Source organism: Schistocerca nitens, chromosome 10 (genome assembly GCF_023898315.1).
Source record: "Schistocerca nitens isolate TAMUIC-IGC-003100 chromosome 10, iqSchNite1.1, whole genome shotgun sequence".
Lineage (NCBI taxonomy): Eukaryota > Metazoa > Arthropoda > Insecta > Orthoptera > Acrididae > Schistocerca > Schistocerca nitens.
The window spans coordinates 142,949,929-142,976,415 of record NC_064623.1 but is presented as its reverse complement, the minus strand read 5'-3'; the positions used below and the strand labels follow the sequence as shown (position 1 = coordinate 142,976,415).

At 40.0% G+C, this 26,487-nt stretch overlaps 1 protein-coding gene across 2 annotated transcripts in view; it reads left to right on the top strand.

Moving 5' to 3' along the window:
* The window catches only part of LOC126210552 (CLK4-associating serine/arginine rich protein), a 155,039-nt gene that overhangs the window by 61,479 nt on the left and 67,073 nt on the right, over positions 1 to 26,487 (top strand). For both annotated transcript variants that reach the window (XM_049939808.1, XM_049939807.1), the window contains exons 7-9: positions 3,667 to 3,740; positions 14,796 to 15,083; positions 22,819 to 22,935. In XM_049939808.1, coding sequence (XP_049795765.1) covers positions 3,667 to 3,740; positions 14,796 to 15,083; positions 22,819 to 22,935 — 479 coding nt within the window. The remainder of the gene's footprint in view (positions 1 to 3,666; positions 3,741 to 14,795; positions 15,084 to 22,818; positions 22,936 to 26,487) is intronic.

Sequence of the window (26,487 nt, the reverse complement as noted above, 5' to 3'; positions counted from 1 at the left end):
GGTTAGACACTGGACTCGCATTCGGGAGGACGACGGTTCAATCCCGCGTCCGGCCATCCTGATTTAGGTTTTCCGTGATTTCCCTAAATCGCTCCAGGCAAATGCCGGGATGGTACCTTTCAAAGGGCACGGCCGACTTCCTTCCCCGTCCTTCCCTAATCCGATGAGACTGATGACCTCGCTGTCTGGTCTCCTTCCCCAAACCAACCAACCAACCTCTAATGCAATCAACTGCTGCACTAAAATACTAGGGATTGAAGATGCTTCTTGCTGCTGAATAGTTTCCAAATGACCTATTAGCTCCAGCAGAGGTGAGGGATTCACACTTATCACATCATTGTCATTATCTCAGCAGGCGGATTACCCTTAAACTCCTTGGTGAGAGATTCGTCGGTATATGTTTCAAACACCAACGCCTCGTCATCCACTGGCAAGTATTCAACTACTGAAGCATCTATGGTTTTACCAATAACTGCTGAATAAATCTCCAGATTGCTTTGAATATCATCCTGCTTTATTTCCTCCACCACAACAGTCTCGCCAACATCTTTGCTTTCGGAAGTTCTTGCATTTTGCCAGCATTTCACAATCACATTCTCCTCATCATCTTCTCTGGCTGGAATAAAACAATCCCATCTCATCTGCGTTGTACAAATTTTCAGGACAGTATTTTTCTAACAGTATTGACGGACCATTAATTGGTACATTCTGCGCACTCATCTCATTAAACCGCTGCAGTGTAGCCACTGTCCACATTGTCAGCAGCAGCCATCTTCGTTCTTTTTCTTGAAGGGTTAAATTTGCCACGTACAAAACTTTATTCAATTTCTTTTCGTTTTTTAAGGAATGTAGCCAACATTCATTGTGCAAATCCATACTTCCTCACCACATCTAACTTCTTTCCGTCCGTTATCAGTGTCTTTGAAAACCTCCATTTTTGTCTCCAACCTTATTTGTTTCCGAGTTCCAGCCATTGTCCAAATCCTAGCAAAGTCCAAAGCATTTATATTAACTAAAAACATTCACAGATTGCAAAAATCACGGAGATAAGCTGTGTACGAGCCCAACAAAATGCTTGTGTCTGCTCCTGAAGCTCAACAATGAACGGACAAGCTAAACACTCGTTCAAAGGAGCTCTTTGGCGTTTGCTGCTCAGCACAGCTCACCCGTGGCTGTACGCTATTCTCTTTACCGCTAGAATAAATGCGCATACTGTAGTATGTAGCGAAGCTTCTGGAAATAAACCGCTGAAAGTCTAGTAGCTAAATGAACAATACCTACCGCTAAAGTGAGCTGCTTGTTTGTTGTTGTGGTCTTCAGTCCTGAGACTGGTTTGATGCAGCTCTCCATGCTACTCTATCCTGTGCAAGCTTCTTCATCTCCCAGTACCTACTGCAGCCTACATCCTTCTGAATCTGCTTAGTGTATTCATCTCTTGGTCTCCCTCTACGATATTTACCCTCCACGCTGCCCTCCAATACTAAATTGGTGATCCCTTCTTCTAGTCAAGTTGTGCCACAAGCTCCTCTTCTCCCCAATTCTGTTCAATACCTCCTGATTAGTTACGTGATCTACCCATCTAATCTTCAGCATTCTTTTGTAGCACCACATTTCGAAAGCTTCTATTCTCTTCTTGTCTAAACTATTTATTGTCCATGTTTCACTTCCATACAAATACTTTCAGAAACGACTTCCTGACATTTAAATCTCATTTAAATCTATACTTGATGTCAACAAATTTTTCTTTTTCAGAAACGCTTTCCTTGCCATTGCCAGTCTACATTTTATATCCTCTCTACTTCGACCATCATCAGTTATTTTGCTCCCCAAATAGCAAAACTCCTTTACTACTTTAAATGTCTCATTTCCTAATCTAATTCCCTCAGCATCACCCGACTTAATTCGACTACATTCCATTATTCTCGTTTTGCTCTTCATCTTATATCCTCCTTTCAAGACACTGTCCATTCCGTTCAACTGCTCTTCCAAGTCCTTTGCTGTCTCTGACAGAATTACAATGTCATCGGCGAACCTCAAAGTTTTTATTTCTTCTCCGTGGATTTTTATTCCTACTCCGAACTTTTCTTTTGTTTCCTTTATTGCTTGCTCAATATACAGATTGAATAACATCGGGGATAGGCTACAACCCTGTCTCACTCCCTTCCCAACCGCTGCTTCCCTTTCATGCCCCTCGACTCTTATAACTGCCATCTGGTTTCTGTACAAATTGTAAATAGCCTTTCGCTCCCTGTATTTTACCCCTGCCACCTTCAGAATTTGAAAGAGAGTATTCCAGTCAACATTGTGAAAAGCTTTCTCTATGTCTACAAATGCTAGAAGCGTAGGTTTGTCTTTCCTTAATCTTTCTTCTAAGATAAGTCGTAGTATTGCCTGCTTAGAAGTAGGAAATAGTAAACTCCTTGAAATTTTGTCTTCGTTATAACAGTGTGTTGCTAAATTTACCTCATTGTTGTAATGAGGGGTAATTAACATATTACATATAGGAAATCAGACAGGGCCATATAAAATTATCACTGTGCCTTTGTTTATAATTTTATTGGTAATCGTTATATGGTGGTTTGACTGTAGTAGGGTCGTGGTGGGGGAATGTGTAGTGTTGCTTGTGAAAGCACGTAGGGATGTGGTGAGGACAAGATAGGACAGCTACTTGTAGTTGGGAGGGGTCGGGAAGGAGAGAGGTAGGGGGGAGGTGGAATAAGAGGCTATGTAGTGCTGGAGTGGCAGCAGGAAAGGGGGTAGATAGGTAAAGGGTAGGGGTTATGGGAACATAGGATATATTGCAGGAAGAGTTCCCACCTGCACATTTCAGAAAAACTGATTATGGTAGGAAGGATCCAGATGACAGGCTATGGAGCAGTCATTGAAGTGAGGCATGCTGTGTTCTGTAGCATGTTCAGCAGGTGGGTTGTCCAGCTGTCTCTTGGCCACAGTTTGTCGGTGGCTATTTGTGTGGACAGATAGATTCTCGGTTGTCGTGCCTGTGTATAAAGCTAGAAAGTAGTTGCAGCATAGGTTGTAAATCACATCACAGCTTTCACATGTAGCCCTGCATTATCATCTACGTCTACATCCATACTCCGCAAGCCACCTGACGGTGTGTGGCGGTGGGTACCTTGAGTACCTCTATCGGTTTTGTGTGATAGGAGATGCCTGTGACTGAACAGGTGATGGGATGATTATGGGACATGTCTCTCATCTGTGTCTGTTGTAGAGGCAAGGAGTTGCTCTTATCTAATTTTGATTAATTTGCATTATATGGAAGTAGAAGGCAGTTAAGACGCTACACAGTCAACACACAATGTTGTTGTGGAACAAATGTTTTAATAAATTCCAATAATGTTCTAGTTATGATTGTTGATTTGCAATGAAATGCAGTGTTTTTAATTTATTTTTTTCTTGGTCTTGCACTGCCCTCTGATTTGTTCATTTATATAGTGAAAATCTTATGCTGTCTTTCCCATTCAATCATTGTGTTCTTCCCCCCCTCCCTCTGCCTCCTCCCCCTTAGGAAAAGACAAAACTCTTTGCAGGTTGAACATAAGCCTGAGTGTGTTATTTGATTTGGCATAGCAATAATTTTTCGCCTACGGACAAGATTTATTTTCATGTGTGTTTTGGTTGTTAGAAGACTTCACTCTGTTACAGGGAAGAAAATCTCGGCGTGAAAGGAGGGCATTCAGAGAAAGACGTCTACAGGGCAGGAAAATCAGCCCCCCAAGGTAACAACTTGAAATATTAGCTGTGGCAAAGGCACAGGAGAAAACATAGAAGCAGTCAAGTGTAATCAATACATTTTGCACATTCATCCAAACAGATTTGTGTATATTGTAAATTTTGGTACACAGACAACTCTTCGCTTTTAGGTTACATTATTGGGTATACAAAGCCCGAGATGGAGGACATAAGTAATACTACTGGTAGGTGAAACATAAGTTCACCTGTACAATTAACTCTTTAAATGCTGCTAGTGAGATTCAGAAATCTATGCATTAAAACTGTTGACGCGTAATATCCAAATATACATTCAGACCGTTACATTCTCTCTTCCTTTGCTGATTCGGACTTCTGTAAGAAATTTCATGCTATAGCCAATTGCTACATTTGATCTTACGTAGTCTTTTGTCTCGCTGACTGTTCAGTGAAATTATTTATGCAGACTGTAGAGACAGACTACATTGGATGTAAGATTCGTTCACTTTCCTATGTGCCTTCCAGAGTTTATGAAGCGGGACTATACATTTTAGGATATTTGCTTTATAGATATTGTGGCTGGTGAACAGTAATTTTATACAGATTAGACAAAAATATATAAAGCCAGAAATGCTGTGTCTTTTCTCAAATTGTACTGATTCAGGTTGGGAAATGTTTCTGCAAATATAATATTAATTTACAGAAGTGAATACTGGTAAAAAAATAAAGCTTTAGTGGTAATGAGCGGGATTCATCTTGGAAGGAAAATACACATAATGTAGATAACCTTCAAAATATGAGGATGTAGATGGAAAGGATGGATTTATAACCATAAGGGAATTGGTTACACCATAGAAGGCATATCACACTCCACTGAGTTGTGGTCATAGGTTTCAAGGGGATATGTGTTAGTTGAGTATCATTGCTGTGAAACAATAGTATTTGGGTGGCATCCTGATTGTTAAAACGTGAGATAAATGTGGGATAAACATATGTGTCATTGCATATTTATGTGCTGTTTTTGGAAGGGGAGTTTCAAACCATAAAAATGGTGTCTGAAATTATACCATCAAAAGTGTTTCTCACACTTTGCCAAATGCACCTGGTGGATATAATTAAACTTTCGCTTCTTGAGAGGTCCCCCATGAAAAATGAGTGATTGTAAGACAGTGAAACATTTTGGAGGCTTTTGTATGGACACGTGAAAGAGAAGTAATGAGTGAACCATTGAAATAAACATATTTTAATTTCCACATGAAAGGGAGGATTCAGATATTGTAATTTTGGTGGTTACTCAGTTTGGAACAATTTGGCCAATGATTTGGTTTTCTCCAAATGTTATGGTGTAACTGAGTGACCTCACGTGCATTGTGAGGTGCAGCACCATTGTGCATCAGAACAATTGAGTCCAAAGCACCTCTCTCTTGTATAACAGAGATAACATGTTGGCAAAGCAGATTACAGTAATATGTGCCATTCAACTGTGTATCTTTGGTCCTAGGGATCCGAGTTCCTCAAAGAAAAGTAGACCAACTGTAAACAGTGCTGTAAAGCCACACCACACAGTGACACGTGTGGTGGTGACGATCCCCATGTGATGCAACAACTGTGAGTTTTCACTGCCCCAGTGAGCATAAAGTTTTCTTCATTGCACCACAAAATCTTCCTAGGCCACCGTGTCGTCAACTTTAACCCTTGCAAGTAACATAAGTTCAAAGTCTATTTGAATGCGAGGTACGTGGGTCAAGCGTGAGTAAATTGAAGTTTGTACGGTTACCATTTTGCACTTATTCTCAGCACTTGTAGAACAGTTGACCGTGGAATGTTCAGCTGTTGTGGTATTGCTTGAGGATTGACATTGCATCCAGGATTCTCAGACATGGCAACAGTAACTTCTACAAGCAGTGTGAGGCACAATTGGCTGCCGGCTTCTCCCAAAGCAAACTGAACCATTGGACGATCATTCCAAAGTGTGTAACCGGCAATATTACCAGATTTGAACCCTCTTATTTGGAAATTAAAATGTGTTTCTTGAAGTGGTTTATTTGTCATTTCTCTTCTCCATGCCCTTACAAATGTTAGCACAAAGTTTCACTCTCCTAGGATAACTTTGTTTTTCGTGGGACCCTCTCAAGCAGCAAAAGGTGTATGATAACCAACCTGTATCACACAACAGAAACCAAAGTGGATTTTTCTGCTTGGTTATCTGTAATGAATTTAGATTTTATCCTCTTAGGGTATAGATGTGGTGTTATCATCATAATCATCATCATCATCATCATCTCATCACCATTGATACACAAGTTGCCAAAATGGTGTCAGATAAAAAGAGACTTGCACTAGGGGGTCGAAAATCCCCAGATAGGGTCTCTCTGCCAATAATAGCATATGATGATTTTCTTTTTTAATACAACATGATGTCCATGCTGCTCTGCAGTTTCATATATCTCTCAAACTCAGTACACAGGCTTGTGAACATGACATACTGTCTGTGATGAACTTTGAGGTATTCTGTTAGAGGCCAGTCAAACAGAAGTCTCTTTGGGTTTGGTATTCGTAGATTTAGTTTAGTTCACTTGTACAATGTGAATGCTCACATTATACATGACAGTAACCAAATGTAAAGTGAGATAAAGCAACAATTGTTCTTTAAACTGCCATTTAAAGACACTATGCCATTTCAGAATAGTAATCTTAGAGTTCTTGGCCTTTTGTACCTTAAAACGCTGTTTGCTTTCGGGGACTGAACCCAGTCACTGCTGATCCAACATGGATCACTAAAGGTTGATTATCTTTGCCAACTGGAACTTTTAGTCCGCTGTCCGCATCATTCATTCTTGATCACTTTCGCCTTGCATGGTTTTGTTCGACATAAGTTTCATGTTTGTAATTTGAGATGAGCCAGCATGATTGATTTCTTGCGTTGTTCTCAAAAATATTTTTCATGAAATTCTGTAGATCTTGTACTTCTTTTTGTTGTTGTGTTACTCGCATGACAACTTGAAAACAGCTGAACCGCAGTCTCAAATATGATAGCTTCACCGAATATTCTTTGCACAGTCCGTATACTGAAATCACGAGCTCAGCAGTGAACAATATTCATGAACATTCAGTATTAAGAGCACAGCACAATCTGCATGGAATGGACAAGAAAGTGAAGGACGAGCGATTGGCTGAAAGTCGTGTGATACACTTTGCATTGCTTCTGCACATCTGACATTGACACACTTTTGTTTATGCTCCAAACTCTTATTATTGCTCAGAAAATATTTTCTTTGTAATCCCATTTCATTTGCATTGAGGAAATATTTGCAGATGATACACATGTTGAATATAAGGAGCCCACGGAATCCGTAGGTATCCAAGAAGGAAACCTGGAGCGTTGGGAATTATATGGTTTGAGCAATGCAGGTTGCATGTGATTTATAAGACAGTGGTGCAGTAATTTAACATACTGTATACTTTTATAGCAGTAATCTATTTGAATCGCTGTTGTGGGAGTCACGGACAAGAAAACAGCTGTACTTTTTTGAGTTATCAATGTGAGATACATTTAACATACATTTTCTGCAGTTTCATAAATGTGTAGTCATTTTGATTATATGTTTGGAATATTGTTATATGGTCTGGAAAGCTATGGCGGAAACTTAGAAATAAAAAAAGAGTAGAAATGTTGGTTTTTAGGCTGCGTTTATAGTGGAGCGGCGTGGCATGATCAGAGCTGTGCGGTGAGCAGAGCAGTACTGGCGAATCAAACCGTTGTTGTGCATGTGATTATACTAGTGCAGAGCAGAGCGATTCAGACTTGTTTATTTCACAGAACAGTGACCAGTGTGTTCGAATGACTCTGGCTGCGTTTGGGTAACGCTAGCAGCATTTGGCTGTTGCTGTGGGCAGTAGACTCAGTGCTGATGCTGACACTTGTTGATTTTGTTGTGCTTTAGAGAAAATGGTATCAGTAGAAGCTTTGAAAGCAGCTGCTTTTACTCTGTTCTTTACAGGACCGGTGAAACAACTACCGTCACATCCGATTCATTTTGGAGAAGTTACGTGATGAGGCCCCCACAGAATTACTGACAATAAATTCAGAATACATTTCATTAATCTCTTACTTCTTTCACTGTCTGAAAATTAGAGTTGATAAAAATGCTGAAGTATCACAACTGAGAAAAGGATGAAAATCATGTTCTATCACGTGAGAAAGTTTTTAAAATCATCTCATTTAGTCAGCCTCATTTGAAATCTCCAATGAATACAAATGTCAATCCAACTGATGTATTTAGTAGCAGAAAGTCTGGTGATATGTTAAGCTCCCATTCTAGTGAAGTACACTAGAAGAATAAATCTACTACCTTCACTTTCCTACCCATATCTCCGAACATTGATGATTATGAATTTATCCTGAGGATCTGCAACAGCTTGTAGTACGATTCAGTGAAAATTTTTATTACTATAAAACATGTTGTTGTTGTGGTCTTCAGTCCTGAGACTGGTTTGATGCAGCTCTCCATGCTACTCTATCCTGTGCAAGCTTCTTCATCTCCCAGTACCTACTGCAACCTACATCCTTCTGAATCTGCTTAGTTTATTGATCTCTTGGTCTCCCTCTACGATTTTTACCCTCCACGCTGCCCTCCAATGCTAAATTTGTGATCCCTTGATGCCTCAAAACATGTCCTACCAACCGATCCCTTCTTCTAGTCAAGTTGTGCCACAAACTTCTCTTCTCCCCAATCCTATTCAATACCTCCTCATTAGTTACATGATCTACCCACCTTATCTTCAGCATTCTTCTGTAGCACCACATTTCGAAAGCTTCTATTCTCTTCTTGTCCAAACTGGTTATCGTCCATGTTTCACTTCCATACATGGCTACACTCCATACAAATACTTTCAGAAACGACTTCCTGACACGTAAATCTATACTCGATGTTAACAAATTTCTCTTCTTCAGAAACGATTTCCTTGCCATTGCCAGTCTACATTTTATATCCTCTCTACTTCAACCATCATCAGTTATTTTACTCCCTAAACAGCAAAACTCCTTTACTACTTTAAGTGTCTCATTTCCTAATCTAATTCCCTCAGCATCACCCGACTTAATTCGACTACATTCCATTATTTTCGTTTTGCTTTTCATCTTATATCCTCCTTCCAAGACACTGTCCATTCCGTTCAACTGCTCTTCCAAGTCCTTTGCTGTCTCTGACAGAATTACAATGTCATCGGCGAACCTCAAAGTTTTTACTTCTTCTCCATGAATTTTAATACCTACTCCGAATTTTTCTTTTGTTTCCTTTACTGCTTGCTCAATATACAGATTGAATAACATCGGGGAGAGGCTACAACCCTGTCTCACTCCATTCCCAACCACTGCTTCCCTTTCATGCCCTTCGACTCTTATAACTGCCATCTGGTTTCTGTACAAATTGTAAATAGCCTTTCGCTCCCTGTATTTTACCCCTGCCACCTTCAGAATTTGAAAGAGAGTATTCCAGTTAACGTTGTTAAAAGCTTTCTCTAAGTCTACAAATGCTAGAAACATAGGTTTGCCTTTTCTTAATCTTTCTTCTAAAATAAGTCGTAAGGTTAGTATTGCCTCACGTGTTCCAACATTGCTACGGAATCCAAACTGATCTTCCCCGAGGTCCGCTTCTACCAGTTTTTCCATTCGTCTATAAAGAATTCGCGTTAGTATTTTGCAGCTGTGACTTATTAAGCTGATAGTTCGGTAATTTTAACATCTGTCAACACCTGCTTTCTTTGGGATTGGAATTATTATATTCTTCTTGAAGTCTGTGGGTATTTCGCCTGTCTCATACATCTTGCTCACCATATGGTAGAGTTTTGTCATGACTGGCTCTCCCAAGGCCATCAGTAGTTCTAATGGAATGTTGTCTACTCCCGGGGCCTTGTTTCTACTCAGGTCTTTCAGTGCTCTGTCAAACTCGTCACGCAGTATCTTATCTCCCATTTCATCTTCATCTACATCCTCTTCCATTTCCATAATACTGTCCTCAAGTACATCGCCCTTGTATAAACCCTCTATATACTCCTTCCACCTTTCTGCCTACCCTTCTTTGCTTAGAACTGGGTTGCCATCTGAGCTCTTGATATTCATACAAGTGGTTCTCTTCTCTCCAAAGGTCTCTTTAATTTTCCTGTAGGCAGTATCTATCTTACCACTAGTGAGATAAGCCTCTACATCCTTACATTTGTCCTCTAGCCATCCCTGCATAGCCATTTTGCACTTTCTGTCGATCTCATTTTTGAGACGTTTGTATTCCTTTTTGCCTGCTTCATTTACTGCATTTTTATATTTTCTCCTTTCATCAATTAAATTCAATATTTCTTCTGTTACCCAAGGATTTCTACTAGCCCTCGTCTTTTTACCTACTTGATCCACTGCTGCCTTCACTACTTCATCCCTCAGAGCTACCCATTCTTCTTCTACTGTATTTCTTTCCCCCATTCCTGTCAATTGTTCCCTTATTCTCTCCCTGAAACTCTCTACAACCTCTGGTTCTTTCAGTTTATCCAGGTCCCATCTCCTTAAATTCCCACCTTTTTGCAGTTTCTTCAGTTTCAATCTGCAGTTCATAACCAATAGATTGTGGTCAGAATCCACATCTGCCCCTGGAAATGTCTTACAATTTAAAACCTGTTTCCTAAATCTCTGTCTTACCATTATATAATCTATCTGATACCTATTAGTATCTCCAGGATTCTTCCAGGTATACAACCTTCTTTTATGATTCTTGAACCAAGTGTTAGCTATGATTAAGTTATGTTCTGTGCAAAATTCTACAAGGCGGCTTCCTCTTTCATTTCTTAGCCCCAATCCATATTCACCTACTATGTTTCCTTCTCTCCCTTTTCCTACTGACGAATTCCAGTTACCCATGACTATTAAATTTTCGTCTCCCTTCACTACCTGAATAATTTCTTTTATCTCGTCATACATTTCATCAATTTCTTCATCATCTGCAGAGCTAGTTGGCATATAAACTTTTACTACTGTAGTAGGCATGGGCTTTGTGTCTTATCTTGGCCACAATAATGCGTTCACTATGCTGCTTGTAGTAGCTAACCTGCACTCCTATTTTTTATTCATTATTAAACCTACTCCTGCATTACCCCTATTTGATTTTGTATTTATAACCCTGTAATCATCTGACCAAAAGTCTTGTCCCTCCTGCCACCGACCTTCACTAATTCCCACTATATCTAACTTTAACCTATCCATTTCCCTTTTTAAATTTTCTAACCTACCTGCCCGATTAAGGGATCTGACATTCCACGCTCCGATCCGTAGAATGCCAGTTTTCTTTCTCCTGATAATGACGCCCTCTTGAGTAGTCCCCGCCCGGAGATCCGAATGGGGGACTATTTTACCTCCGGAATATTTTACCCAAGAGGACGCCATCATCATTTAATCATACAGTAAAGCTGCATGTCCTCGGGAAAAATTTCGGCTGTAGTTTCCCCTTGCTTTCAGCCGTTCGCAGTACCAGCACAGCAAGGTCGTTTTGGTTAATGTTACAAGGCCAGATCAGTCAATCATCCAGACTGTTGCCCCTGCAACTACTGAAAAGGCTGCTGCCCCTCTTCAGGAACCACATGTTTGTCTGGCCTCTCAACAGGTACCCCTCCGTTGTGGTTGCACCTACGGTACGGCCATCTGTATCGCTGAGGCACGCAAGCCTCCCCACCAACGGCAAGGTCCATGGTTCATGGGGGAAGACTATAAAACATTGCACCACAATTTTCTGGGCATTTCCTATCAATATCACCGAATGCAGTTAAAAATTTATATAAGTCATTTACAGTATTTAGAAAAAGGCATTCACTTGTAGAATGCCTGGTGCCAATCCCTCTACACTTTGGTAATTGACTCCACAGTACTTACAATGGTTGTGAATCCTATTGTAAATGTCAGAGAACTGTCTCAAAAACTTATTCAGGTTTCTAGGAACTTGTAACAATTCTCAAATGATCAGCTTTCGATGGACTTTAAAATAACGTTATTTCATCGGAAAAATCTGTAGTTGCCTAAATACTTGTTAAATACGGAAATATTGTATTTTAATTATACAGCAAAATATTTTCCTCTTTGTGTACTATCATTTGCCAAAACCGTTTATGAGATATGAGGAATGTTACGAACGCGTCATTCTGGCTTTTTCGCTGGCACACGAGTTTGGGATGATCCATTTTCTCGAGATTGGTGATAGCTAGCAATTTTATTCCAAGGTTAAAGAATAATTCAATATGTTAGCTACATTTCATATGCAGAAACATATGACCTAACATGCACCAAACACAAATTCATAGCAGCTTCTATTTTTTGATACAAACTTTTCAAAATTCTTGCAGTAGGTTACTTACTTTCGAGATAGTACAGGGTTATTACAAATGATTGAAGCGATTTCACAGCTCTACAATAACTTTATTATTTGAGATATTTTCACAATGCTTTGCACACACATACAAAAACTCAAAAAGTTTTTATAGGCATTCACAAATGTTCAATGTGTGCCCCTTTAGTGATTCGGCAGACATCAAGCCGATAATCAAGTTCCTCCCACACTCGGCGCAGCATGTCCCCATCAATGAGTTCGAAAGCATCGTTGATGCGAGCTCGCAGTTCTGGCACGTTTCTTGGTAGAGGAGGTTTAAACACTGAATCTTACACATAACCCCACAGAAAGAAATCGCATGGGGTTAAGTCGGGAGAGCGTGGAGGCCATGACATGAATTGCTGATCATGATATCCACCACGGCCGATCCATCGGTTTTCCAATCTCCTATTTAAGAAATGCCGAACATCGTGATGGAAGTGCGGTGGAGGACCATCCTGTTGAAAGATGAAGTCGGCGCCGTCGGTCTCCAGTTGTGGCATGAGCCAATTTTCCAGCATGTCCAGATACACATGTCCTGTAACGTTTTTTTTTTGCAGTAGAAAAAGGGGCCGTAAACTTTAAACCGTGAGATTGCACGAAACACGTTAACTTTTGGTGAATTGCGAATTTGCTGCACGAATGCGTGAGGATTCTCTACCGCCCAGATTCGCACATTATGCCTGTTCACTTCACCATTAAGAAAAAATGTTGCATCATCACTGAAAACAAGTTTCGCACTGAACACATCCTCTTCCATGAGCTGTTGCAACCGCATCGAAAATTCAAAGCGTTTGACTTTGTCATCGGGTGTCAGGGCTTGTAGCAATTGTAAACGGTAAGGCTTCTGCTTTAGCCTTTTCCGTAAGATTTTCCAAACCGTCGGCTGTGGTACGTTTAGCTCCCTGCTTGCTTTATTCGTCGACTTCCGCGGGCTACGCGTGAAACTTGCCCGCACGCGTTCAACCGTTTCTTCGCTCACTGCAGGCCGACCCGTTGATTTCCCCTTACAGAGGCATCCAGAAGCTTTAATCTGCGCCTACCATCGCCAAATGGAGTTAGCAGTTGGTGGATCTTTGTTGAACTTCGTCCTGAAGTGTCGTTGCACTGTTATGACTGACTGATGTGAGTGCATTTCAAGCCCGACATACGCTTTCTCGGCTCCTGTCGCCATTTTGTCTCACTGCGCTCTCGAGCGCTCTGGCGGCAGAAACCTGAAGTGCGGCTTCAGCCGAACAAAACTTTATGAGTTTTTCTACGTATCTGTAGTGTGTCGTGACCATATGTCAATGAATGGAGCTACAGTGAATTTATGAAATCGCTTCAATCATTTGTAATAGCCCTGTACAATAGCTGTGACCATTAATGAAATGACAGGCAGTTCACCGTGAAGCTGACGAGTAAGGCTATGAGATGTGCGAGATTCAAATTTTTTTACCTAGTGATTTCTTTAAAATCGTTCGAGAAAGACTACAGATTGGTTGGCTCGCGCATTCGCTGTCCGTGCAGTCGAGTGAGCCTGTTAGCTGCCGTGCCTCTCCCTGCCCCGCTGTACCTGGGCACGAAGCAGTGCTGCAGCAGGTGCCCAACACACAGCTCCGCTCTGTGCTGTTGTGCCGCTCCACTACAATCTTGGACCTAAATAACTGATGGTGTTTCAGATATTGAAAGAGAAGTAATGCATGTGGACTGTGCATAAGTCAAATTAAGACTGGGTTTATACTGTACCTCTGTAAAAACAGATTTAAAGAATCTGTGTTAGCTGTATAACACTTCTAAAATGAGTGTTTTTTTATGAGCGACCTGTGGCCTCCAATGACTTTTTACAGAATAATTGCATTTTCTTTGAGTTCTTCACCTGATTTATTTTTCTGTCTGTATTGCACTGTAAAGTCTGCCCGACAGGTCATTATGTATGTTATCTGGAAACGAATTTGTTTCATTGACTCACGGTGTTTGCTCTTGGCAACAGTAATGCCTTCTTTATTCTTTGCCTTCGAGGCTGCTTCCTGTACTGCTTTGTTCTATCTCGAGTTTGGTTTGATAGTAGTGTACATTAATAGTAATCCACAGTACGGATAGCTGTATCAATTGGGTCGGTCGATACTCATATCGTGTGCGTGTTCACTGAATGCGATGGAGGAGCAGCGTGATGGTGCTGTCCCTACAGTGATGGCAACCGCATCACAGTGCTTATGAATTATTGTGTGCTTTTTTGTTGTACGTATATATATAGATGATCACTGTTTTGAAGAGATTTTAACAGAAACGAAGGTAATAAGCTGAATAACCTACGTTATTATACTGTAACAAGCTACTGCTGACCCCAAGTTCCCTGTACCAAAATACTCTGAAAATACCCATGAATAATGTCTGAAATATTGTTGGGGCTTGGTTTCACCCTATATTAAATAGTAACGTTACAACGAAATTTGTTTCTGTTTTTAATGGAGGTTGTTGACCAATGATACAGTTTCACTATCTGCTTGTGTATATGTTTGCATGCACTGTATGCATGAGTTTTAGCAAAGCTAATTTAAGAAATTGTAGAACCAAAACCTTGAGGAACATTAATGCTTTTTTTAGGCTTTTGCTACAGCTGATAGAATCTTTAAAGTTTTATACTTCTTCAGCACGTATAATTTCTCACCTCCATTGAATAGTTGTCGAAATTTCTTTTTACAGCTACGCAGCTCGCACGAGCCCGACTTACGACCCTTACCGCGTGTCTACTTCAAAGTCGCGCTCTCGCTCGCGCTCACCGGTAAATACAGGTCAGATAACCTACATCACCAGTTTCGGAGGGGAAGAGGAAGAGGAGCAGACACACCCTACAGCGGCCCCCGGACCCGTGAACGTGAGGTCCTACGGAGGTGCCGACTCGTCTTACCACCACAGCAGCAATGCCTCAGTGTGTTCTGCCACGGCGGGGTCGTCTGCCGGCAGTCAGAGCAGCAGCAGTCGACGAAACCGGTCGGTATGCTTATCACACTCGACGAGTTCGGCATCAGTTCTTTTGGTTACGACAATAGTCTCACTGTTATATGAAGTTCTTTGCTGTGCGTGCATAATTCCATTTCAGAGTTCAAAATTATGTTGTGAGGGGACCTTACAAACTCTCTCCCTCTGATTTTCTTCATGCTTATTGGATACTGAGGGCATTGCTTACGCACCAGTAGCCTAAAACATCGTGACACAATTCTCAGAAAAACTTGATAAAAAAATTGCTTGTAGAGATTAGAAGATTTCCTATTGCTGTTAGTACAAAACATATACAAAGTACTGTTGAGTATAAAACATTTGCAATGAGCTTCCATAGTTGGCAGTAGCTGAGTGCATAGCATGAAACTCTTGTAAATGTAAAATCATCAATTCGAATCTCACAAGTAGTAACATTTTTTAATAAATAGAAATGTTAATTAATAAATAGTGGTTCAGGCCATTACTGATTCTGCAATAATAAATTAAAATTTAATACTGTCGTTCTAAATGCCTTATTGTTAATGAAAGAAAATTACTTCGATAAAGAAAGTATTTTGTTTTCTGTATGACCTTTTGAATTTTTGTACCAAATTTGATTTTAGAGTGAATACCGCACTATCATATTCATGTGATTAATAATTAAAAATAAAAAGATGTCATTTTTATTATTTGTTAAGAGATTATGAATCACTCTTTCTTAATTAAAATTTCTATTTGTTAATAAATATGGAATTTAAATAAAACTAAAAAAAAAATTACTGCTAGCGAGATTAGAAACGGCGGTTTTATGATAACGAGTCCATTATACTATTCTCTTAGCTACTGTCAACAGTGTGAAAAAAATTGCAAATATTTTGTACTTTTAACACCACTTGTAATTCTAATGTTCAAAGGTAATTTGTTTCAAATTTTTCTGTGAAATGCATCTTACCATTCTCAGAAATGGATATCCGAGCATGTCCTTCACGTAATATAAACTTTAGGAAATTTGGAGAGGGCCGCTGTGTAAAGTCTCCTCTTAAGTGCTTAGGAGTGGTTTAGACCACCTCAGTGAACTTCCTCCTCCTAACACAGAGATCCCAGGTTTGATTCCTGATTCCAGATTTTTCTGTGGAGTAAGGCTGGAATATAATCCACTTAGCTTTGTGAAGCCAGATAAGAAGCTGGGTGATAAAATAAGCAGTGGAATCGACATGCGAACTGCCAAAGTGGTGCCCAAGGTAGAGGGTGCACCCATCTGGGAGCCAAAGAGAATTTTTGTAGTAGTGTTGAGGTCGTGACGTGTCCACCCAGTTCTTGTTTGACGAGGAAAGTGGGTACCAGTCTCTTGAGTCTTGACTTAACTGTGGTGCATTGCTGCAGCATATTACAATAATATATCTATATTACAGATGTAAATTTAACCCTTCTGACATCATCAGTGCGTGAAAATTAGGAATAGCAAATTTTGAGAGAATTACCTATTCTAGTTTATAAAAAATTGGCCTAATACAGGGTGCAGCAGTCAACCTGCATTTTTTAAATGAGTGTAAAATAAACATGAATGCAGATATCAAAATTTTAGTCATACAATCTTATTCTACGTTAAAAAGCATTTAAGAAACATTCAACACATTTTTTTCATTGCTTGAAAATAACATCGACAAGATGGCGTCCTTCTCGATCAAGGCATTCTCGGAGGCAATTTACGAAGCTGTCCATCACATGACGGAGCATACCCTGAGGAATTCTCTCGATTTCCAGCCAGATCAGATTCTTGCTTTGAGATCACCAGCATTATGAGATCTTTCTTCATACACTTTGCTGTTAAGGTAGCCCAGTAAGAAAAAATCACAAGCTGTAAGGTTGGGTGAACGGGGGGCCAAGCAATCGCTCCATTCTTGGAAATCGCCCACTTAGGAACAACTGCATTGAGAACATTAATGCTCATGCAGCCTTTGTGACTTCTTGCTCCATCTTGTTGAAATAATGTTTCATCATTCACTGCAGATTGACAAAGCTGATGTATGAAGCATGTCCTTAACATTGTTGAATAGCGCTCAGCATCCATGGTAACATATTGTCCGCTTAAGTTCTCAAAAAACTAAGAACCTATTATTCCCAATTAGGACATTGCTCACCAAACGTTACCTTGGTTGAGTGCAGGGGTTTTTCATGGAGTTAGTGAGGGTTCTGATCGCTCCAATATCTAAAGTTCTGTTTGTTCACATATCCATTGAGGTGAAAATCTGCTTCATCACTCATCCAGAGATTGTGAACAAGCTCCTCGTTTTCTTCAATCATTTGCAAAAGACTTCACAGAAATGCTGTCGAACCACGAAGTCATTATTATTCAAAGTGTTAACCACTTTGATTTTGTATGGGTTGTGGTGTAAGTCGTAACCTCAAAATCTTTCGGACAGTCTGCACCCTGTACAACCTAGGAGGGTTCCATACAAACTTAACCCCTTAACTTAACAACTATTTTTAAAAACAGATTATGTTCCAAAAAATAATTTTTTTTAAGTTAATGAAAAATATCCTATTACGAATGACATTACATAGACACATGTAAAGAATGCTTTTAAAGCTCAAAATAATACGTTAAAATTTTTTGAAAATCATCAGGATAAAAACCATACTATATTTGTGCGCTGCACTTTGACTAAAATATCCTGAAACTTGAAGTCATTTTTTAATTTCCATGTAGCTGTGAAGTCTTACCATATATTTCACAGCTGTTTCCTATGAACATAAATCTTAAAGGAGTTGGCTGGAGCACAGTTGATGTATTTATCTTGTACAACTGGCGAGCACTTGTCGCTCAACTATCGCCACTTTCAGTTTCTAATGATGTAATAACATCATATTCTTCACTTTCTGAGCTGCTAAATTCAATGCCAAACTCAGGATCACTATAGTAATCCACTGCCTAAACAGCAGTGTGGGAGAGAGTCTGAAAGCATGTGTTACGTTCTCAAGTATCAGAAGCGGCAACAAACTCAACCAAATCATCAAAGGCAGGCTACAAATGTAGTAACAGATGCTCTCTAACAACCAAAGATGTAACTATCACCACTGAAACAAATATATACAGGGTTTTGTTTTTCCAAGATCTCCTCTTAAGTTACCTGAATATACACTGGATTTTAAGTTTCTGTCAAAATAATAAAATCAAGGTAACTCGGGATTTTATGTTAAGGGGTTAATTATGTATATAGACAGTTCATCCATTCTGGAAATCAAGGACCTCTATGATTTTTGCCTGTTATCGACAGAGACATTGGTAAGATATTGGTCCCATGGACTCAGACATCTTAGAGTATACTTTACTTTCAAGTTTGAAGTTGGATGACAAATGAAAACAGAAATATTTTTTCATGTGATATAATTACAAATTAAAAAATTTCTGATTTTTTTTCTTGTACTGTGAAACTTTTCTTCCTGCCAAATTTCATGAGTCTATGTCAAGGGGAAATATTCTAAAGGTTTTAATGTGAGTATCAAAATATCTGACATAAATGACCATATCTTTTGATTGCATTGACTTAGGAGCTTCACTTTTTTACATCACCGGGGGAGGGGGGGTGGGGGGATTTCAATGTGATAGGTCTACCTCTTACGCTTTGAACAGTCAAACAGATGAGAAAACAAAGTGTCTTATAAGGGTTCAGTGTTTACTGATGGAGTTGCAGAACCTTAAAATTTAATGAATAAAAACATATGAATGGCTTTCCTGTTTGTGTCAGACAATCTTTTTAGGATGCTATAATGGAGTGGAGTGCAGTTATGTGCTAATGAAACCTATTCTCTTCATCAAAGAGGAAGGTATGTATCATATAAAAATACAAGAAGAAAATGTTTCCATATTTTTGTGTTAATGTACCTGTTTAATGTGTTGTGTTTTGATTTAAAACCAGTGAATATGTAGTGTTTCATATTATCTTCAACGGGACTGGTGGAAGATATCTTTTTGTCACTTTTTTGGATATGCTGTCTTCCAGTGTCCTGATAAAATATATGTAAAATTATTGAAAAGGTTAGTAATTAATGTGTTCCACACTGTTTTTTCAGACTCCCCCCAGCTATTGAACTAATCTGTTAGGACAACGTGTCCATGCCCCTCTTTGCATCTGTTCAATTTGACGTCCTCCTGGAAAACAAAAATCGTGTATGCCTCTCACTTTTCATTTATTTTGTGGGAGCTGAAAATAAAACAGCAGCAGATACAAAATTGCTCGAGTAAACGCCTGATGCGTAATGTGACAGTTATTGAAAAAAATAAAGAAGAAAACTTTACACTCTACATACAACCACAGAACTTAAGTGGAAAGAAATACGTTGCAGCCAGGGGAGGTGTGATATATTACAAGTGGGAGTTGAAAATCTTTACCACACAGAGATTTGGACTCGTACTTCCTGCTTATCATGAACAGTTGCCCTAACCGTTGGGCTGTATTCGCATGCCACCAAGATTGACTCAAACTTTCATTGTCACTAGTGCTTCCACTTAAGATTTCCAAACACCACTGCTAGAAGTACACTCACAGGGTATGTGAAATTAGCACCACTGGGGAACACGGTCAATGAAACACTTTGGCTTATCCTCTGCTGTCAATCCATTTGCTTCACATCACTGTAACAGTCATATGTAATTAATCCTAAGTCGACCATTTGTGGTGTTCCCCTTTCTCGCATGCGCGTGCATGCACCGCGGCTGTGTGCAAACTTATTCTGCTTGACTTCGTTTTCTGTCAGTGGCACTGTACTACTTCCAGCTACTGAATGAGGAACACATCTTTGACAATGATATTCTGTATTGTTTCAAATGTATACATTAATTGTGAAGAGAGATCCAATTATCAATGACCCATAATTTCAAATGTATCATCCAATATGTCTGACCACCCGAAATTCAACTTAAGATCTAAGATTTACAGTTTTCATTTGTCTTGAACGTTTAAGTTGTAGTACGTCTGCTTTCTCTGAGGTGTTCGTGACACCTTGAAGGGGTACAGTCGAGGAATAAATATATATGTCCAGCAAGTGTAGCTACAGTCATGATGCTTTGCTGTGTTATGTCACTGCATAGGCACCATCTGCACAGATCAGGATGTGCACTGTGTATTTTTCGCACTACATAAAATGTTTGTAAGAGACATGACCATCTTTCACCAGTGTGAGCTTCTTCGGTGGAATATAGGTCATTCTCACGAATAACCCGTGTTGCAGTACACATTTAATAACCCCACTACTAATCTGAAACTTTATATTGGTTTCTTTCTTTCTTTTTGTCATTCTCTGTCTCCCTCTTTAACCAAAGAAATCTTCCTACCTCATGTGAAGCTAGAACAATTCTATATGTAATCGAGAGGCTCGATTCGGGAGCACTGAGAGTTTTGTAAAACTCTTTTGAGTATATTTTTTTGTAGCGTTGCAGGAGGAAGAAAAAAGTGTAATGAAAAGAGAACACGGTGTGGAAAGTTTGCAAGAACAGTTGAGGCATTCTCTGGAATGTAATTAGAGCAATATACAGAGCATCAGATGTTTTAAATAGTTTTTTTTTATTCATTTTGAGTTCTTGTAAATGTACTAAATTTCAGTCAAATTTAAATGAAATATTTGTTGTTTCAGAAAATGACATGATTGTGTAATATGCAAGAATTACTGATTGCTTTGGATTTTAGTTAAGGAGAGCCTCGGCCAATATCTTTGCGGCATGTAAAGATTGAGGAGTAGAATTGTTCATTGCAATTACTGTTGTTGAACTTTTAAGCTAAGATCGCCCTCTCTACGAGAATATACTATCAGTGTTCATCAGATGTTGCTCAGAGCACGCAACGAAACTAGCATTTTTAACACATGGTAAAATGAACTTGCACAGACAGGCATTCTCTTTACTGGCAACATCACTTATAGAAAACTATTAAACAACATTCTGGTCACACACATTATTTATTACCTTTTCGTGTTGGACAAGTAAATGTTTGATGATAATTATTTACTGAAAGAAAGAAAGTGGAGTTTAGTTGCTCCACAGTTTCCGTACTGTTAATTTGAATAAGTCAAGATTTATTCGCATTTTGAAGCACTTAGAATGTATCATGTTAAATTTTAACTGAACTGTTGCAGATCATTTATATAATTTTGATTACTTAGGTGTGTCACACATTCTGAATGTCACCAAATAAAAAACTTTCCACTTGTGGCGAACTGCAAGTTAATAAATTAGAATCTACTCAAGTGACACAATAAATAAAGGAAATTATGTTAAGTTTACAAACTGTTGAATATCGTTGTAAATAACTGGTACTTATTATCAAACTTGGTGATTTTTGTTTTTCTGAAGTTGCTTTTTGATGAGTAGAATATTCTGTCACCAAATCATTGTATATTTTTGTGAAATGCTTTGAAAATATTTTTTTCTTAATTCTCTCTCCCCTCCCCTCCCCCTTCCCCATCCCCCTTCCCCATCCCCCTCCCCCTCCCCTCCCCCTTCCCCATCCCCCTCCCCCTCCCTCTCACTCCTCCCTCTCACTCCCTCTCCCGCTCTACCCCCTCTCTCCCCGCCCCCCCTCTCTCTCTCTCTCCACTCTCTCTCTCTCTCTCTCTCTCTCGCCGCTCACTCTCTCTCGCCTCTCTCTCTCTCTCTCTCTCTCACCGCTCTCTCTCTCTCCCTCTCTCTCTCTCTCTCTCTCTCCTCCCCGCCCCCTCTCTCCCCCGCCCCCTCTCTCCCCCGCCCCCTCTCCCCCGCCCCCTCTCCCCCGCCCCCCTCTCCCCCGCCCCCCTCTCCCCCGCCCCCCTCTCCCCCGCCCCCCTCTCCCCCGCCCCCCTCTCCCCCGCCCCCCTCTCCCCCGCCCCCCTCTCCCCCGCCCGCCCCCTCCCTCGCCCGCCCCCTCCCTCCCCCGCCCGCCCCCTCCCTCCCCCGCCCGCCCCCTCCCTCCCCCGCCCGCCCCCTCCCTCCCCCGCCCCCTCTCCCTCGCCCCCTCTCCCTCGCCCCCTCTCCCTCTTCCTCGCCCCCTCTCCCTCTTCCTCGCCCCCTCTCCCTCTTCCTCGCCCCCTCTCCCTCGCCCCCTCTCCCTCGCCCCCTCTCCCTCTCTCTCCGCCCCCTCTCTCCCCCTCCACCTCTCCCTATCTCACCCTTCTCCCCCCTCTCACCCTTCTCCCCCCTCTCACCCTTCTCCCTCCTCTCACCCTTCTCCCCCCTCTCACCCTTCTCCCTCCTCTCACCCTTCTCCCCCCTCTCACCCTTCTCCCTCCTCTCACCCTTCTCCCCCCTCTCCCTCCCCCCTCTCTCCACCCTCCCCCCTCTGTCCCCCCTACCCTACCCTACCCCACCCCACCCTACCCTCTCTCGAATTTTACTTTTTGTTTTCCATTGATATTTACTTTTAGATTGGATTACTGCATCTTTTTGTCTCTGATTTTAAAATGGTAATTCAAAAGTAATTCTACATTGTGATATCAGTGTGAATATTCAGACCAATTCCTCAACTGCTCATATTTTAATAGGGAACTGTTATTAGGATTGCTGATATTCATTACTCAGTTCTTGTGCAGAACATGTAACTTTCATAACTTTTTACATTTATTTTTATCTTGACATCATTGAGGTTTCATCTCTCTCTCTTCTTTATCATACATTGAAGTAGGTATTTGTTTAATAACTTTGTGATAAATTTGTGATTATTTTTTTCAAAATGCTAATACAAAAAAGTAATTTGATTAAGCAGTGACTTTTCTACAGATCTCGTTCACCACGTTCATCTGGCTGGCGGAGACGGAGAGACCGTTCTCCTTCATCGAGCAGCCGAAGCAGCCAGCGCAGGCGATCTGGACTGTCACCATCTGGTTATAGGAACAGGTATTTGATTATGATCAATTTGGATGTACTCATAAGTAAACTCATTGAACAGAAATTTTGTCACTACCCAGGGATATTACGTTAACCCTTGTGCTGCTACAGATGTGCTCTCTGCGTTCTGTGCTGAATACAGCTTTTGTTATGACTGTACTGCTTACCAAATTCTGGTGCCTGTTCTGAGGGATGGTGTTCTGGTCAATATGAAATACTTATCATCCGATTTTTCGAAATCTATTGGGTGAAAAAAAATTGATTTTTGCTCTACTTACAGTCTGATATAGTCATTCGATAAAGAAGTTAGTTTCTTTTTGTTAGTCGTCATACTTCCCTGTGCACCATCAAATTAAGTAAAAAATTGCACGAAATTTTAAAAAGCTTGCTGAGGTAAAAACAGATCGGTTGAGTGTTCATAAAATGAGGAATGTACACATAAACCTTCCGAATAGTTGATTTCAGCTCATACGTTGCAATTATGAAATTTAGATAAGATATCAGAATTTTATTTAAAACTGTGAGCAGAACGATATTTCGTTCCCAAGTTATTGGGCTTTATAGCCGACAGACGGTCAGACGTGATGCAGTTATTCGCATCCTTGGGCATTGCAAATCATGTGGTCGTAACACTCATCGTATCTCATAAACGATTCAAGATATCAAAATGAGGTTTTTTTGCAAATGATGGCATGCAGTGAGGCACATATGTAGTATGATAAATACTTTTATTAAACTTTTTATTCACCGAGAGATGTTAGTAACTCGTTTGCAGCAGTGAGAGTTGAGCTGCTCAGCACTCATAAAGATGTTCAAAGCGCTGTATGAAACCCAATCAACGTGCATATTCACATCCGCAGTAGGTGGGGAATGGCATAGCAGAATGTGTGTGGACATCCACGACAGCTAAAGGGTTAATGTTGTATAACTTAATATTGGGCTCAGTTAGGTGACGAGAGTTGTCAAGTTTTATGATGCATGTTGTAATTTGCTGAAGACACTAAATGACAATTAGATCACGCAGAACTATCAAATCATGGGAATTTTGGTTGCTGCATTCCAGATGCTGTCCCAGATTGTCCCAGACAGTCTGTGGTATGAAAATGTGTGACCTAGCAGACTGGTTGAGTGTTCATAAAATGTGGAATGTACATGTGAAACTCTATGAGCAAGGCTGCTGTTACATTTAGAGCAAGTTGCCAATCTCTGCACCACATTGAAACCTTATCAATATCGGACTGAATATTTATACAGCTTCTTTCAGATAGTACTTCTTTACAGATAACTGCATCATCTGCAAAAAGCATGATTTTGCTATTAATATTATCTGCAACATTTTTAATGTACAACATGAACAGCAAGGGCCCAAACACACTTTCGTGGGGAACACCCAAAGTTGCTCCTACATCTCACAGTAACTCTCCATCCAAAATAACATTAGATTAGATTAGATTAATACTTGTTCCATAGATCATGAACACGACACTTCATAATGATGTGGAACGTGTCACGTTAATAAAAGGTGTCTATACAAGATATTACATTACACAAAATATTACATGACACTTAATTTTTTTAATTTTTTATTCTTTTTTTGGGTGGGGAAATTACCCATTTACTATACCCAATCATCCAATGAGTAGAAGGAGCTGCCATTCAGAAATGCTTTTAATTTCCTTTTAAATGCTATTTGACTATCTGTCAGACTTTTGATGCTATTAGGTAAGTGACCAAAGACTTGTGGCAGCATAATTTACCCCCTTCTGAGCCAAAGTTAGATTTAACCTTGAGTAGTGAAGATCATCCTTTCTCCTAGTGTTGTAGCCATGTACACTGCTATTACTTTTGAATTCGTTCGGATTGTGAATAACAAATCTCATAAGTGAATATATATATTGTGAGGCTACAGTGGAGATCTCTAGCTCATTAAATAAGTGTCTGCAGGATGATCTTGGATGAGCTCCAGCAATTATTCTGATTACACGCTTTTGTGCAATGAACACTCTTTTACTCAATGAACACTCTTTTACTCAATGAGGAGTTACCCCAGAATATGATGCCATACGAAAGCAGAGAATGAAAATAGGTGTGGTAAGCTAATTTACTCAGATGTATAGTGCCAAAATTTGCAATGATCCTAATAGCATAAGTAGCTGAACTCAAACGTTTCAGCAGATCCTCTGTGTTTTTTCCAGTTCAACCCCTCATCAATGCATACACCTAGAAATTCTGAATATTCTACCTTAGCTACCGATTTCTGATCCAAGTCTATATTTATTAATGGTGTCATTCCATTTACTGTGTGGAACTGAATACTGTGTTTTGTCAAAGTTTAATGAGAGCCCATTTGCAGAGAACCACTTAATGATTTTCTGGAAAACATCGTTTACAATTTCACCAGTTAATTCTTGTCTGTTGGGTGTGACAGCTATACTTGTATCATCGGCAAAAAGTACCAGCTTTGCATCTTCGTGAATATGGAAAGTCATTAATATATATATTAAGAACAGCAGAGGACCCAAGACCGAACCTTGCGGCACCCCATTCTTGATTGTTCCCCAGTTTGAGAAATTACCAGTTTTTTGCATATTATGTGTACTGCTTATTTCAACTTTCTGCACTCTTCCAGTTAGGTATGATTTAAACCATTTGAGCACTGTCCCATTCATACCACAGTAGTTGAGCTTATCTGGAAGTATTCCATGATTTACACAATCAAAAGCCTTTGATTGATCACAAAAAATCCCAACGGGTGACTTCCGGTTACTCAGAGCATTTAATATTTCATTAGTGAAAGTATATGTAGCATTTTTCGCTGAAAACCCCTTCTGGAAACCAAACTGACATTTTGTTAAAACTTTATTTTTGCAAAGGTGTGAAGTTATTCTACAATACATTACTTTTCAAGAATTTTAGATAAGGGAGTCAGAAGAGAGATTGGGCTGTAGTTGTTGACATAAGACGTATCCCCTTTTTATGCAGTGATTTAACAATGGCATACTTCAGTCTATCTGGGAAAATACCATGCTTCAGAGAGCTGTTACATATGCGGCTAAGAATCCCACTTATTTCTTGGGAACAAGCTTTTATTATCCTGCTGTGTCCTCCCTACCAAAAAGTCCTCAGTCCAGTCACAAATTTCACTTTATACCCCACATGATTGTACGTTGTAGTCAAATGCTTTTCGGGAACCGAGAAACACTGCATCTACCTGTTTGCATTGATCCAAAGGTTTCATGAGAGAAAAGTGTGAGTTGTGTTTCACGTGATAGATGTTACAGAAATCCATGCTGGTTGACATTGAGGAAGTCATTCTGTTCAAGATACATCATTACCTTTGAACTCAAATATGTTCTAAGATTCTATGACAAATCAGTGTCAACGGTATTGGACAGTAGTTTTGTGGATTACTTCTGCTACGCTTCTTGTAGACAGGTGTGCACTGTACCTTTTTCAAAGAACTGGGCACGGTTTTTGTTCGAGGGATCTACAGTAGAGTATAGTTATAAGAGAGGCTAACTCAGCCATAAATTCAGTGCAGAATCTGATACTGACTCCATT